Source organism: Euleptes europaea, chromosome 4, assembly GCF_029931775.1.
Source record: "Euleptes europaea isolate rEulEur1 chromosome 4, rEulEur1.hap1, whole genome shotgun sequence".
Taxonomy (NCBI): Eukaryota; Metazoa; Chordata; class Lepidosauria; order Squamata; family Sphaerodactylidae; genus Euleptes; species Euleptes europaea.
The window spans coordinates 13893071-13909491 of NC_079315.1; the positions used below are offsets into that span (position 1 = coordinate 13893071).

The following is a 16421-nucleotide window of genomic DNA, read 5'->3' on the forward strand; positions in this document are numbered from 1 at the left end:
GAGGATCATCCACATATTGGTGACATCACAGCCCATACCTCCCAATGACCACTCCTAGTAGCTTCATATAGATATTAAATAGCATGTGGGATAAGATGGAACCCTGCGGCAACCCACAGGTCAACAGCCATGGGACAGAGCAGGAATCCCCCAACACTATCTTCTGTGACCGAAACCCCACCCCCCCATAGGACTCGTACCACCGTAATACAGTACCCCATAGTCTCAGTTAGATGTGGGCTAAATATCTTACACCAGATAATCTACTCCAGATCCGTGGGGAGGCATTTCCCGTAGGCACCTCTCTGATTAATAGATTTGCCAACCTCCAGGTACTAGCCTTTTATGCAGGGACGTTTTCCCTCGGTCACCCCCGCCGACTCACTCTCCCTGCACATTTTGCCCATGTTTTCCAGATGCTGTTTTAGCCAGAATCTGGAAAATGCAGGCAAAACGCGCGGGGAGAGCCAGGCAACCTCCGACAGGTGGAAAAGGCATGCATAATCAAAAGGAAGCCCCAAAGCCGTCGGCGAGGGGTTGCCAACCTCCAGGTCCTTTGGCAAACAAAAGACAGCAACTTATGCGAAAAATACAAGTGGTATTAATTTATCATATCCACTGTTGCATAGGAAAATTAATTCTATAGAGAGGCAACCTTGCCCATTACAAAAATTAGTACAAAAATAATACAGGTATAATTATTCAAAAAGTACACTGTGCATCATAGCATGTGTAGCTCATCACTTTGTCTAAGAGGAGTGTTGCAGGTTCTTTCTTCGACAGGTGTCCGGTAACCATCTGTTTCGGCTTATATCAAAGCCTTCCTCAGGGACCACTAAACCATAATATAATAGCTTAGTGCAATACATGAACGCAGAAAGCATAAGGAAAAGAATACAGCATAATGAGAATATAGCAAAACATAAAATGAAATACTCAGTGTACTTTTTGAATAATTATACCTGTATTATTTTTGTACTAATTTTTGTAATGGGCAAGGTTGCCTCTCTATAGAATTAATTTTCCTATGCAACAGTGGATATGATAAATTAATACCACTTGTATTTTTCGCATAAGTTGCTGTCTTTTGTTTGCCAAATTATTGTCAGCACGCTAACTTTAGTTTGCTAAACCTCCAGGTCCTAGCTGGAGATCTCCCGCTGTTACAACTGCTCTCCAGCCAATAAGAGATCAGTTCCCCTGGAGAAAAGGGCCGCTTTGGCAATTGGACTCTGTGGCATTGAAGTCCCTCCCCTCCCTAAGCCCTGCCCTTCTCAGGCTCCACCCCAAAAATCGCCAGGTATTTCTCAACCTGGAGGTGGCAACCCTACTACCACAGCAGAATGAACATCAACACTTCAGCCACCCCTGAGATGTAAGAATCACATTTTATTGACTGTTACCCTAAATCACTGTCTTTTTTAAAAAAAATGCTACAAATAGAAATTTCTGACAATGTGCCTCCAACAGGCACAGATTAGAGCGGGATATTGGATCATGACCAAATCACACAAACGGTGGATTCCTGGGGTGGGGCTGCAAAGGGCATTTAAAAATCAGAACTGTACATTACCTTTTTCCTCAGCATCAATCCCATGACAAAGGCCCCATACAAGGTGCTCTTTAAAATGAGAAGAATGTAGACAAAGCGTCCGACGTAGCTGCTGTTTTCATATGACGCTAAAAATAAAAAAGAAAGCAAGGTGAAGAAATGCAAAGGATCACCGAGGAAGACACTGCTTTTTGTTTATTTTTATCTATTTATTCACTTATACCTCACCTTTCTCCTCAAGGGGGATCCAAAGTGGCTCACTCAAATCTCTTTTGTTCTCCCAACATCCTTTCCAGGTCGGTAGGGATGCCAGCCTCCAGGTGGGACCTGGGATCCCCTGGAATTACAGCTCTTCTCCAGACTACAGAGATCAGTTCCCCTGGAGAAAATGGCTCTTTTGGAGGGTGGACTCTATGGCATAATACCTCACTGAGGTCCCGGTCCTCCCCAGGCTCCATCCCCAAATCGCCAGGAGTTTCCCAACCTGCATCTGCCAGACCTGGCCCCCATCCCCCACCTGTGGCCAGGGGGGCTAGGATTGCCAGGTTCCCCCTAGTCACCGACGGGAGCTTTCTAGGGCTGGGGCGATGTGAACCAGATGTGACGCACATGCTCTAGCTATTGCCTCCGAAAACTCTGTGGTTTCCATAGAATTGGGGGGGGGGAGTGTGCTAGAGTGTCCCCATCACTTCCCAGTAAACTCAGAAGTGATAGGGATGCTCTAGCAATCTCCTCTGAGAACTCTCTGGAAACCATAGAATCAGCATGCCAGAAATGCAAAGCGTGTACCCTAGGGATGCCAGCTCCAGGTTGGGAAATACCTGGAGATCTTGGAGGTGGAGCCAAGAGGCAGGGCGGGGACTTCAATGGGGTACGATTTCATACAGTCCACCTTCCAAAAGAGCCGTTTTCTCCAGGTGAACTGACCTCTGTCTGGAGAGCAGTTGTAAAAGCAGAAGATCTCCAGCCACCACCTGGAGGTTGGTAAGCCTAATGCACCCATTCATTTCAGCACCAATTTGGAGGAAGAAGGATGATTTTGCCTTACCTTTTGCTGTGTCACAACCTGAAAGCAGAAGGGAGAAAATCGATGTTAGCTATTGCTGGGGCTGAGAGTGCAGGGGGTGGGGGTTAGGGAACAGTGCATTTTGGATAATAACTGAAATTCAAAAACAGTACGATTGACAAGAAAGAGTAAGGGGTGGGGTGGGGGGAGAAAGACTGCCAAATGACACCAGAAGGAAGAATAGGATGAGTGAGCAAAACAGTCCAAATGCTGTTTGCAAATAATACCAGTACTCAAACTGATAGGAATATTCGTATTATAATTAATGCTAATTACTAATTATCTAGGAGCCCCGTGGTGCAGAGTGGTAAGCTGCAGTACTGCAGTCCAAGCTCTGCTCATGACCAGACTTCAATTCCGACGGAAGTTGGTTTCAGGTAGCTGGCTCAAGGTTGACTCAGCCTTCCATCCTTCCGAGGTCGGTAAAACGAGGACCCAGCTTGCTGGGGGTAAAGGGAAGATGACTGGGGAAGGCACTGGCAAACCACCCCGTAAAGCAAAGTCTGCCTAGGAAACGTTGGGATGTGACGTCATCCCATGGGTCAGGAATGACCCGGTGCTTGCACAGGGGACCTTTACCTTTACTAATTATAATATTAATACTACTAATAATAATAATGGTGATGATGAAGATGATGTAAAAGTCGGAATAAAACTTTACTTGCCCACGGGTTTCAGAAAGTTTGGGGGAATTTTTAAAAACGCTTTTAATTTGGTTTTTTAAGTGAAACTGGTTAAAAAGCCAGGGCGGTGCTGGGAGCAGAATTCAGCTTCCCTCCATGTCTCAGCTTTTGTTTTCTGTTCCTTAAAGTCAAGTTTCTAGCCCTTATGGTTGGGGGGAAAATAGGCTGAATTTTGATGGGTAAAGGCTGGTGAAATCTCAGAAACTAGAGGGGTGGTTGAATAATAATTCTGGGAATTGGGGGGAGATTCTTATTCACAGGTCCAAAAAAAATGGTTCAAAACAGAAGAAGAAGAAGAAGAAGAAGAAGAAGAAGAAGAAGAAGAAGAAGAAGAAGAGTTGTTTTTTATATGCCCACATTCTCAACCTTTTAAGGAGAATCAAACGGTTTACAATCTCCTTCCCTTCCTCCCCCACAACAGACACCTTGTGAGGTAGGTGAGGCTAGAGAGTTCAGAGAGAAATGTGACTAGCCCAAGGTCACCCAGCAGGCTTCATGTGGAGGAGTGGGGGATCAAACCTGGTTCTCCAGATTAGAGTCTACCAGTCCTAACCACTACACCACGCTGGCTCTCATACCAACTGGATTAATTTGTTCTGTGTATTCGGATGGCAAAATCCAGCATTCATGGTGCAGAACTTGGACAACCTTGACGCAGAACTCTAATTTGTTTTTTTTGTTAAAAAATGATTATTATAAAAATGTACTGAAGTTTCATTACAAGATTTTGACTTTATTTTTTAGCGCAGAGTTTTGCCAACAGAGCTTCCCCACGTTTCGCTCACCTTCTCTACGGATTTCACTTTCATAGTCTGTACCACCGTCATTATTGTAGAACTTGACTTTACACCGGAACGGATTCAGGGAATTCTCCCACTCGTACTCGGAGAGCCTCAAACGGCTGGTCAAGGAGTAGCTCTTTGTGACGCTGTCGTATTTGCAGAACTCCTCCGTCTTTACCCCCTCCGTTATCTCTGTGTCAGACTTGTACCATCTAATGTTGACGTGGTCTGGAATGAAATTGTAGGCCAGACACACAAGGGTGACGGCATGCTTTTCTTTAATCTCCTCCTTGGAGGGGGCGAAGATGGTCACATTTGGGGGTCTGGGTTCTTGTCCTGGTTCTGGAAAACAAATTGAGGTATGGCACAACTGAAGTGATCCTTCGCGTCCAGCGAGAGTCTCTTTGCTCATATATGTTGGTCGAGCCATTACAGATCTAACAGCGCTGACAGGGCCTTCCTCTCCCTTTGGATCGCCTCAGATGCAAAGCTTTACAGATGTTCCACATGTTCATCCACTGATGGGAGACTGAGAGAAATGTACGCATGTGGGGATCACTCCTTAACACAGTGGAGTGGATCTTGCCCCTGTCCTACCACTCCACCAAGCAAAGTTTCTATATGTATTTATTAGTTAAAATATTTCTACCCACCTTTCCTGTCGGCTCAGGTTGAAAGCCTTCCTCCAATCTGAGGACCCTTCCTCCAATTTAAGTGGCTTTTCTGTTGAAGGAAGAGCCACTTAAGTTGGAGGGAGGCTCTTTAGGCTGGAGGAAGGCTCCTTGGAGAATAGTTGGATCCACCCTGGTGGTTCTTAAATTTTGTGAAGAGGGACCCATTTCCAAATTTACGGTACTTATGGTAGGAAGGCCAGCCTCCAGGTGGGACCTGGGGATCCCCCAGAATTACAGCTCATCTCCAGACATACAGAGATGCATTCCCCTGGAGAAAATGGATGTTTGGAAGAGTTGACTCTATGGTATTGTACGCCACTAAGGTCCCTGTCCTCCCCAGGCTCCATCCCTAGGGCTGCCAGGTCCCTCCTTACCACTGGCGGGAGGTTTTTTTGGGTGGGTCCTGAGGAAGGCGGGGTTTGGGGAGGGGAGGGACTTCAATGCCATACAGTCCAATTGTCAAAGCGGCCATTTTCTCCAGGGGAAACTGATCTCTATTGGCTGGAGAACAGCTGTAATAGCTGTCTTAACCTTCAGGTACTAATAGCTAGTACCTGGAGGTTGAGACAAAAAGAACAGCACGCAGGCTCTATATCTCTATACACCTATTTAATGTGAATACATGTACTAAAGGAAACTTATAGAATGGAAACTTATAAAAATTATTGCACCCGACCTTAACTCTAAGTGTGGACACTAACCTTAAACCTAACTAAGCATCTCTAGCAAACTACAATCTCTCGCGCTATATACTCTAACCAACAGCAAGTAACACACAAGGAACAAGTACCCGGAGGTTGGCAACCCTATCCATCCCCAAATCTCCAAGAGTTTCCCAACCTGGATCTGGCAACCCTAACTTATGAGGGTCCACTTGTGAAGTAACTCCATATTACTTTCTCTACCCCCCACCCCCCACACACACTCACACTTTTGGAAGAAGTGGTGAGGAAAGAAAGAAGACGTCTTATCAGAAACTTGTTGTGGGGGTTAAGAACATAAGGGGGGAAAGCGAAAAACAGAAAAGAAAGGCCATGCTGGATCAGACCCAGGCCCATCAAGTCCAGCAGTCTGTTCACACAGTGGTCAACCAGGGGCCTTCAGGAAGCCCACAAACAAGACAACCGCAGCAGCATTATCTTGCCTGTGTTCCACAGCACCCAAGATAATAGGCATGCTCCTCTGATCCTGGAGAGAATAGGTATGCAGCATGACTCGTATCTATTTTGACTAGCAGCCATGAATAGCCCTATCCATCCTCCATGAAAATGTCCACTCCTAACGGACACATAGTAATAACAGCCCAAGCTTGGAAAAAAGTACAAATTGCTTATCAGAAGAGGAGCATGCAAACAGTATTTGCTCTGAACGATGTTACCTAGGACAGTGAGCCGAGTTCCAGTTCCAAAGTGCACTTCATAGCCAGAGCACAGAGGAACAAAGCAGTACAAAAATTCTTTTCTCTCTCATCTAAACCTGGCCAACAAATCAAGGTGGCTGGGGATGACGAAACAACCTTAGAACAAGCTGAACCAAGTAGTCATTGGGGCGTGGGCAGCGCCGCCGGGACCACTCAGCTGAGAACCAGGGTGCCGCAATGACAATATGGGGTTTAGCCCCATCTTGGGTGCTGTTGCTGAGCAGACCACGCAGGCACCGCACGCAGGGTTGACAGCGTCCAGGTGGTAGCTGGAGATCTCCTGGGGTTACAACTGATCCCCAGGCGACAGAGATCCATTCACCTGGAGAAAATGGCCACTTTGGAAGGCGGGCTCTGCAGCATTCGGCCCCTCCCCTCTGCAAACCCCACCCTCCTCAGGCTCCACTCCCCAATCTCCAGATATTTCCCACCTGGAGTTGGCAACCCTATCCGCACTGACTACTTTTCATGCCAGGGAGATAAATGCGGGGGCGGGGGGGTAGATAACAGAATGACATGTTGTTCTGCCTTGAGTTATCCTTATTCCCATCACTAGGACAACATCAGGGTCAATTCAAGACACATCCATTGCCTTCTGCATCCATTGCCTACTCATGGACAGGACAGAGACGGGTAGTGGCGCAAGTCCAGGGCGCAGTGCCCGTCACCTGATGCCCATCACCTTTTGTGCCACCACTGGCTGAGAGTCAGCTAAAGCCCCTGCAGTGTATTGGCCCCTCTTCATTGTGCCCCCCACAGATGTGTTTGGCTGGATAACCAGCCTTGGTCAAGGTCTATTAGGGTGTGAGTAGGGTTGCCAACCTCCGGGTGGAGGCTGGCGATCTCCTGGAATTACAACTGATATCCAGACAACATGAACCACTTGTTTATTACGTATTTATTTAAAGCATTTATTCCACTTATCTTGGAGGAAATGGCCACTTTGGAAGGTGGTCTTCATGGCGTTCTACCCTACCAAGGTCCTTTCCCGCCCTAAACCCCACTCTCTCTGGCTCCATCCTCAGATCTCCAGTTGTCTTGTTTGTGGGCTTCCTAGATGCACCCAGAGGGGAGAGGGCTCAAGTATGAGAACCACATCCCTAAAACATCAGCACCCCTATTTTCACTCGGCTTCTGTTTGGAGGGTATTTCTCCTGCTCTTCCTAGAGTAGGTTTGCCTATGAGGAAACTGGCAACCCTAGGTGTGAGTAAACCTTGGACGACCAATGTTAGGAGGCGACATCCTGCTCTGAGGAGCAGAAAAATTTTCTCCCCGTGTTTGAGTTCATCCTAAACAAAGGAATTACACAGTTGTTGTTTTGGGATTTCTTTTTTGCCGGATTGAGTGTTCGGTATTTAGGACTAGCTATACGCCCTGACCTGGATGGCCCAGGCTGGCCTGATCTTGTCAGATCTCAGAAGCTAAGTAGGGTCAGCCCTGGTTAGTATTTGGATGGGAGACCCCCCCCCCCAAGGAATACCAGGGTTGCTGTAGTGTGCAGAGGAAGGCACTGGCAAACCACCTCTGTTAGTCTCTTGCCATGAAAACCCCCCAAAAGGGGTCGCCATAAGTTGGCTGCGACTTGAAGGCACTTTACACACACACATTCCCTATACAGTCACACGAAACTGAGGATGATACTCCACTTCAGCGCACTCCACTTTTATCAACACTCCATTAACATAGGCTGTTACCGCACTCGGTATTCCCAGCGATGTATTAAGAGTCTGAAAATGTTATAAAAAATACTGTTCGCACTTTGTTTGGCCCCTTTAGCTGTGAAGACGTTTTCCAACCATTTTTTAGCCGTGGCATCAAAAAACCCTTTTAAAGCGATGTTTTTTATAACATTTCCAAACTCCTGATACATCTCTGGGAATACCTAGTGCGGTAACAGCCATAGTTGCAGCGGCAAAGAAACGAGGCTGAAAACTGCGCTAGAGTTTCACCCTGGGGGTTCAAACACATCCGAGTTTCTCGGGAATACTAGCCTACATAATGCAGAATGCAGCGATTCCGTTTAGAGGTGTGGCTACCACCTCCTTAAATGTCCTAATGATAAATCCTTTCTCCGAAGACCAAAACCCCTTCACATTTTTTTTCAGATTCTTCTATGGCAAGCTCTTCTGATTATTATTTTGCCCAATATTGCATCAACTGCATAGTAACATCTCACCACCACCACCACCACCACCCCACATCCTACAGGATTTCATAAGCCCATCCTTTGCAGATTCTTACCTAGTACGGTAAGCCGTGTTCCTGGTCCAAAATAAAGCTTATCTGTAGAGCACAGCATGGCACCCTCGTAGGCAAACCTACTCTAGGAAGAGCAGGAGGAATACCCTCCAGACATAAGCCAAGTGGAAATAGGGGTGCTGATGTATTAGGGATGTGGTTCCAATACTTGAGCCCCCTCCCCTCTGGGTGCCTCTAAGAAGCCCACAAACAAGTCGACTGCAGCAGCATTATCCTGCCTGTGTTCCACAGCACCTAATATAATAGGCCTCCTCCTCTTATACTGGAGATAATAGGTATGCATCATGACTAGTATTCATTTTGACTAGCAGCAGCCGTGGATAGCCCTCTCCTCCATGAACATGTCCACTCCCCTCTTCAAGCCTTCCAAGTTGGCAGCCCTCACCACATCCTGGGGCAGGGAGTTCCACAATCTAACTATGCGTTGAGTGAAGAAATACTTCCTTGTATCTGTTTTGAATCTCTCACCCTCCAGCTTCAGCGGATGAGCCTGCATTCTAGTATTATGAGAGACGGAGAAAAGCTTCTCCCTTTGGGCTAGATCCAACCTGCTTTCCCATGGGTAATAAAAGGAGGAGGGGTCCCCTTTGGCTACCAAAAAGGCTACGCTGGGGATCATGAGACCTCACGGATAAACACTGCATTGAATGTGCTGTAATATGGAGAGGGATAGGTGAGATTGAGTAAAAAAGCTGGCTGGATCCAACCCTTTATATACAGCCTGTAATTCAGCTCTATTGATGAACAATTTTTCCCATGTATTGGCTCCATCACAAAGAGTTAGATAATTTTAGAATGCAGACTCTATGGTCCCATATGGGGTCCCCCCCTCTTTAGATGATAATGTATACATCAAATGAGAAAATGCTACCCGATTCCCCCCACTCCACCAAACCCTGGAATGATCCCCCAAAATCTGATCCTGACAGCACCAGTGATCTTTTCTTTATTGACCCCCTGAAGAGTTTCAGAGACCAGCAGAACAGAGAAGTCTATGGGTCCCTACTTGGATCAAATCTCCCGTGAGCCATGAATCCATTGGACGGACTTCAAGCTGGCCACTATTCTCTCTCCGCATCAGCTCACAGTTTCCAGTAATTATAATGAGAATACCACGCTGCTTTGCAGGGTTGTTTTTAAAATGTTGAGATCACTCTTGAGAATGGTTTACAATCCTTCCCTCTCGTACAGTCACCATCCCAGCGTTTCTTACCTAGCACAGTCAGCCGCGTTCCTTGTCCGAAGTACAACTTCTCGTTGATTCACAGCATGTCATCCCTGTAAGCAAACCTGAGCCCCCAGAGAACTAAGGATGGGGTTCTCTTCCTCCCCTTTATTACTAACGTGTGCTATTTTTGAGCGTAAAGAAATCCAGCGTTGGATCTCCTTCCAGAAGTAACGGCAGCACGCTGCTGGCTCAGATGAACCTTCTCGTTCACTGGGTTCCCAGCATCTCTCCAACATAGCGCTAGCAAAGTAGCCCCAGAACATTTTACTTACCCCCCATCCCAAGGATCTCTGGGGAATTACCTCATTTAATCCACACTTCTACCCTATCAGATCAACTGCTTGGTCACCTGGTCAGCTTTGTAGACCAGCACCAATTCCATCCACTTCTCCTCGATCCAAATCCCACATTCTGGTCTACTGCTCCTCAGCGGCTCTCAGGGGTTTCATACTAAAATTCAAAATTTTAAGGCCTAGCAAAGATAGTGAAAATCTCTCCTGAACATCCAGAAGAACAATACTTCCACCCCACTCCATATCGCCTGCTGCTTACCTAGAACAGTCAGCCGAGTTCCTTGGCCAAAGCTCAGTGGGTAGTTGTTGGCACAGCGTGAAACCATGCTATCAAAAAGGATGGCTCTCATCAAGGACTGGGGTACCTCTGCCTCACAATGATGACATTATATGCTACCAAGAGCTTTTTTTCTTAACTTTTTAATATCTAGCTAGCAACTGTTGACAGAAGAATTCTGGGCTATGTGGACCTTGAATATTTCCTTATTCGTTACAATTCTACCCTCCTTCCAAGGAGCTCAGGATTGTGTCCCTAGTTCTTTCCCCTGTTATCTTCACGATAATCCATGTTAGGCAGATCAGGATAAGGGTGGAGCGACATGTTCTCCCCCCCTCCCCGATGGATTTTTAAAAACAGATGGCAGTCATTGCAGCTATGCTTCAAAACAGCAGTTTAGCTCAGGAGCCCTACAAATGTTCATATCCTATAATTTCAGATTACATCAAGGCGAGCACCCTTTTAAAGCCTTTGGGTTGGATCCAACCAGCTTTTTCATTGGTAATGAAAGGTAATGAAGGGGGTTCCCCTTCGACTACCAAAAATGCTATGTTGAGACCTCATGGATAAAAGCTACATTGAGCAGGGCTTATAGAAAAGAGACGGATTCGGTGAGATTGTGCGCAAAAGTTGACGGGATCCAACCTTTTCTGAACAACCTGTAAATTAACCCTGTTGATGAACAATGTCTCCAATTTATGGGCCCCATCACAGATAGTTTTAGAATCCAGACTTTGTGGTCTTATGCAGCCCCCCCCCCCATTTTAGATGATAATGTAAACATCAAATGTGAAAATGCAGCCTGATTTTACTGGGGTCCCGGACTGCTAATCCAAAATCTAATCCTGACAGCACTACCAATTACTTATAAACCCTTTCTTTACAGGCCCTCTGGAGGGTTTCAGACACCAGCAGAACAGACTAGTCTATGGGTCCCTACTTGGATCAAATCTCCCATGCACCATGAATCCATTGGGTGGACTTCAAGCTGGCCACTATTCCCTACCAGTTTCCAATACATGACACAAGAAAACTGGGCTAGCCTGATACCATACTGCTTTGCAGGGTTTTTAAGAGTGTTGAAATCACACTTGAGAATGGTTTACACTCCTTGCCATCATCACCTAAAGGCTAAGTGTTACTCTCTCCTAGGTCACCATCCCAGTGTTTCTTACCTAGCACGGTCAGCCGTGTTCCTTGTCCAAAGTACACCGTCTGGCCGCTCCACAGCATGTCAGTCCTGCAACCAAACTTGGTCCCCGGAGATCTTTGGCATTGTGGAGTGTGTGTGGGGGTGTGGGGGTGTGTGTGTGTTCCTGTTCCTTCCTTTTATTACTGACACAACCTGTCTTTGAGCCTACAGAACTCCAACTTAGGCTCTCCTTCCAGATGTAATGGCAACATACTGCTGATTCAGATAACCCATTTCATTTACTGGGTTCCCAGCTTTGCTTCAGGGTAGTGCCAGCAAAGTCGTCGTCAGAACGTTTTACTTTGGTACATCCCACTGTCCCTCCAAAGAGTTCCCTGGGTTAGGTGGGAGTGGAATCTTGTTTTACCTTCACAACGACCCTGTAAAATTGACTGCTTGGTCACCCAGTCAGCTTTTGTGGCTGATCAGCGATTCCATCCAGATTCCCCTAATCTAAATCCTATACTCTTATCTGCGGCTCACTAGCAGCTCTTAGGTATTTCCCTACTAAAATCTGACTTAAAAAGCCTGGCGCGTAGAGTAAAAAACATCTCCCGAGCATCCAGAAGAACAATACTTCCATCCCACCCCATATTGCCTGCTGCTTACCTAGAACAGTCAGTTGTGTTCCTTGTCCAAAGCTCAGTGGAGAGGTATTACACAGCGTGAAGCCATGCTATCAAAAGGGATGGCTCTCATCGGACTGGAGTTCCTCTGTAAACACCCTGGTATGCTACCAAGAGCTTTTTTTCACAACTTTTTAATATCTAGCTAACCATTGTTGGTACAAGAAAACCGGGCTATATGGACCTTGAACCTTACTTATTCATTGCAATTCTACCCTCCTTGCAAGGAGTATGGCGACCCTGTTCTCTTCCCTGTTACCCTCACAATCATCCATGTTAGGCAGATCAGGTTAAGGGTGGAGCCACATGTTTATTTCCCCCCAAGGATTTTTTATTATTATTATTTTTTGCAGCCATGAGGGCTGTGATTTAAAGCAACAGTCCAGCTCAGGGGCTCTACGACTTCCCTCCCCTTGCATCTTTTCCTCCTTCAGAAACCCCTTCCCCCCACACCCCCAGCTCCTTTGACTTCCATTGGGGAAAATTTACGAGTATCCATAAATATTGAAACCAGCCTGGAGATGGCAATTTTCATGACATGTCGATCCCCCCTAAGGCTGCATGCAAACATTGCTGGATATCGTGTTATCATTGTAATATCGTTTGCAGCTGGATTGACTTGTCTACACAGGAGAATCCAGCTACGAATTACTGTTGAAGAAGAAGAAGGAGAAGGAGAAGGAGAAGGAGAAGAGTTGGTTTTTATCTACCAGCTTTCTCTACCACTTAAGGGAGAATCAAACCAGCTTACAATCACCTTCCCTTCCCCTCCCTACAACAGACACCCTGTGAGGTAGGTGAGGCTGAGAGAGTTCTAAGAGACCTGTGACTAGCCCAAGGTCGCCCAGCTGGCTTCATGTGTAGGAGTGGGGAAACCAACCCGGTTCACCAGATTAGCCTCCGCCGCTCATGTGGAGGAGTGGGGGAATCAAACCCGGTCCTCCAGATTAGAGTCCACCTGCTCCAAACCACCGTTCTTAACCACTACACCACACTGGCTCTCAATGATAGTACAACGATAGCACAAGGTTCAGATGCAGCCTAAGGCTGGCGCAGTGTTATACAGTGAGCTTCAGGACTTAATGGACAACTGAAGCCAGGTCTCTCTCTACGTCCTAGTGTATATGTTCATATGGCCAAACCAGATGATCATGATACCCTTGTCTCCTGCTCCGGTATCCCTTTAGCATCCAGCTTCAGGCATTTCGACCTTTTCATCTGCCAAGGCTGACATATGTTCTGCTTCTCCCTTGTGCCGTCCTATACTTCCCTTGGCCTGTTTAGGGATTTGCCCTTTGCCCATTGTTTCTTTACCAATCTTAGTCTTTGAATAGACTCTGGATGTCAGCAGCTGCTTTCTGGTCTCAACAAATATACCTTTTTCTGAAAGCAATGCTAAAAATACCCTCTTTTTTGAGTGTTGGAGCCAAATGCTAAGTATTGATTGTTCCACTGAAAAAAGGCCCAGTATCAGCAGTTTAGCTGCTGCCACACACAGTATAGGTAGATTAATCAATCTAAAATACTGGAGCCAAAGAACCTTAGCTATTCAGGCTGGAGGTGCATGAGAAAATTATATTTTTCTTACCTAAAACAGTCAACTTGGTCCCTGCTCCAAAGTGAAGCTTGTCACTGTTCGCACAGCCAGCCGGCTAAGGAAAGAAACCCCCTCGCACGGCCCACAAGGAAGCCAATGTTTTATTACACAAAGGATACCCATCAGGGATACCCACCCACTCCCTGTCTAGCGCTGATAAGGAATTAAAAGGAAAAAGGCAAAGACATGTGCTTCCTCATGATCAGTTACTAGAATTTGGCTACAGGGCTCTTTCGACGGAATCTGTTTCCTGGCTTTTCCTTCGCCCGTCATGAATGGGGCTAGAGGCCCTAAGCACTTAAAAGATTTTGGTGCCCCCATATACACGTAAAAAAACAGTTGATATTAAATTATTTAATATATTTTTTAAAAAGAAATAATATATTGAGCCTAGTGTGATTAGTGTGATTATTCTCAGTTCCCACTTTTTCTCTTTTTTTAAGAATAAGAGTAAAAATTGTGATGTTCAATTTTTTTGGGGGGGAGTCACTGTGGAGTCACTGAGAGCCAGCATGGTGTGGTGATTAAGAGCAGTAGCTTGGAGCGGTGGACTCTGATCTGAAGATCCGGGTTTGATTCCCCCACTCCTCCACATGAGCGGCGGAGGCTAATCTGGTGAACTGGGTTGGTTTCCTCACTCCTGCACACGAAGCCAGCTGGGTGACCTGGGGCTAGACACACTCTCTCAGCCCCACCTACCTCACTGGGTGTCTGTTGTGGGCAGGGGAAGGGAAGGTGATTGTAAGCTGGTTTGATTCCCCCTTAAGTGGTAGAGAAAGTCAGCATATAAAAACCAACTCTTCTAATTTTTTCATTTATTGTGGGGGCCCCTTTCTGTGGACCCTGGTTCAGCTGCACCATTTACAGTTTTGCACCACACGGTCCATGGTAAATCCGGCAATGGAACATTTCTATGATGCCCCTCCTTCCCTTGATGCCCTAAGCACCTGCTTATTTTGCTTAATGGTTAATCCAGCCCTAGAGACCCAGCATCTCAGGAAGAATGTTCATATCTGATCATTTCAGATTATATCAAAGACTTTCCCTGTCACCTCACACACACGCGATGCTTTCCAAAGGAATCTGTTCACATGTTCAGGAACAATTCAAAGTGGTGGTGAAAGACATGTGTGGCCGAACTTGCCACTATAAACCAGGGTGAGGACTGGGATGGGGAGCTGATCTAAAGTGCAATATGACTGTTGGTGTTTTCCTCCCTTTTCTTCAGCCATTTTATTCCTAGCATAACTCTAGGACTAAAAAGAACCTCTACTGAAAGAAAAACAGCCGGAGAGAAGCAGTTTTGAGGAGGGAAAACAAAAGGCATGGGATGTTCCCTTGTTGGGTTTTTACCTGCTTTCCCACTCATTCATGCCTGATTCCTCTCCACACAGTAGCCCCTGTCCTCCATGGTTTTTGCCCATATGGGACCTACTATCCCTGGCAGAATGGTGTGGATCCAACCATCCCCCAAGGAGCCGAGAGAACCCCCTTCCAACTTAAGAAGCTCTTTCTCCAACAAAAGACCCACTTAAGCTGGATGAAGAACTTCCTTTGGCCGGAGGCAGGCGTCAAGCTTTGCTTAGGGGAGTGGTAGGATAGGGGTAAATCTTCATCCCCCCCAGTGTTTTTAATGGTCAAAAGTGGCCTGTCCTCAATGTTTTTTGGGCAGAAAAGCTGGTAGGATCCAACCCCTGAGTTCCCCCAGCCCACCCACCTATATTGCACTTGAAGTCTTCCTCCATTCTCTACCTTTACAGAACTTCAGCACAACTGGGACAGGACTGGGTCGCCATCATACTTAGCCCTCAGTCACTAGCCATCCAGTGCACCACAATCCAGTGCAGAGAAATCATGATGGACGCAATGTATGTGTGAATCAGTCCCCAAAGAATGAAAGGTCTTCCTCAAGATCCCCTACATACTTTCTGCATCTGTCCTGACACTGAAATAATTAATCTGAGACTTGTCATAGTCCTGAAGTAAACACTAAATTTAAGTGTTTCTCCTAAAGCAAAACATCTGCAAAGGTTTGAAGGAAGCTCGACATATTTTTGGGTGGATGGTAGTCCATACATCAAAAAATTGTCCCCAGATTTTGCCTAAAGCAACATTCTGACTGAATCTGGGAGGTTCTTCCTCAGGCAGAACATCTGAAGATGTTCAAGAGAAGCCACGTTTTGCTCAGACTTAACAGCATTCCTCAAGCTGAAGGCGGTGGTAGTGAATGGCACATATCTCTCGTTCACTGTAATTAGTGACAGTTAATGAAAGATGTACATTGCAAGATCCCCTAAGTCCTACAGACCTATCAACATTAACCAGCTCCAATTCTGGCCGGAGAAAAATATACGTTGTGGATTTCTCTTACCAAGAACTGTGAGTCGAGTTCCCTTTCCAAAATGAACTTCAGAGTAGCTACACAATAGCAAAAGCATCTTCTAAAATGGATGCTGCCTCTCCCGGTCTCCCCGACCTTACATTCTACCTTGACGACACCAGCTGTGAGACTTTGAGCCAAATATACCACCCCCACCAATACTCCAATAGCCAGAGAAGTGAAAGAAGAATGGGAAACAAGAAATTGATGGGAAGCCACTTTGTGGCATGGAGGTTTTGGCCCATTCCCACCTCTTCCTCAAAGTGTCCCTCTTGAATAATTACTTGCTGATCTTAAACCTTTAGTGATGAAACTGTAGCTGGTATCCTGGATTTTGAATGTTGATTCAGCTTGTAAATCAAGATACCTCCCCACTCCTCCTTATTCCCAT

The 16421-nt window shown here is 46.2% G+C and overlaps 1 protein-coding gene across 1 annotated transcript in view; it reads right to left on the reverse strand.

Moving 5' to 3' along the window:
* LOC130476546 (T cell receptor beta chain MC.7.G5-like) overlaps positions 1 to 16421 on the reverse strand; it is a 92796-nt gene that overhangs the window by 1809 nt on the left and 74566 nt on the right. The window contains exons 4-7 of the mRNA XM_056848492.1: positions 11411 to 11450; positions 4087 to 4425; positions 2601 to 2618; positions 1574 to 1680 (exon numbers count right to left, since the gene is read on the reverse strand). Of these exons, the coding sequence (XP_056704470.1) occupies positions 1574 to 1680; positions 2601 to 2618; positions 4087 to 4425; positions 11411 to 11450 (504 nt within the window). The remainder of the gene's footprint in view (positions 1 to 1573; positions 1681 to 2600; positions 2619 to 4086; positions 4426 to 11410; positions 11451 to 16421) is intronic.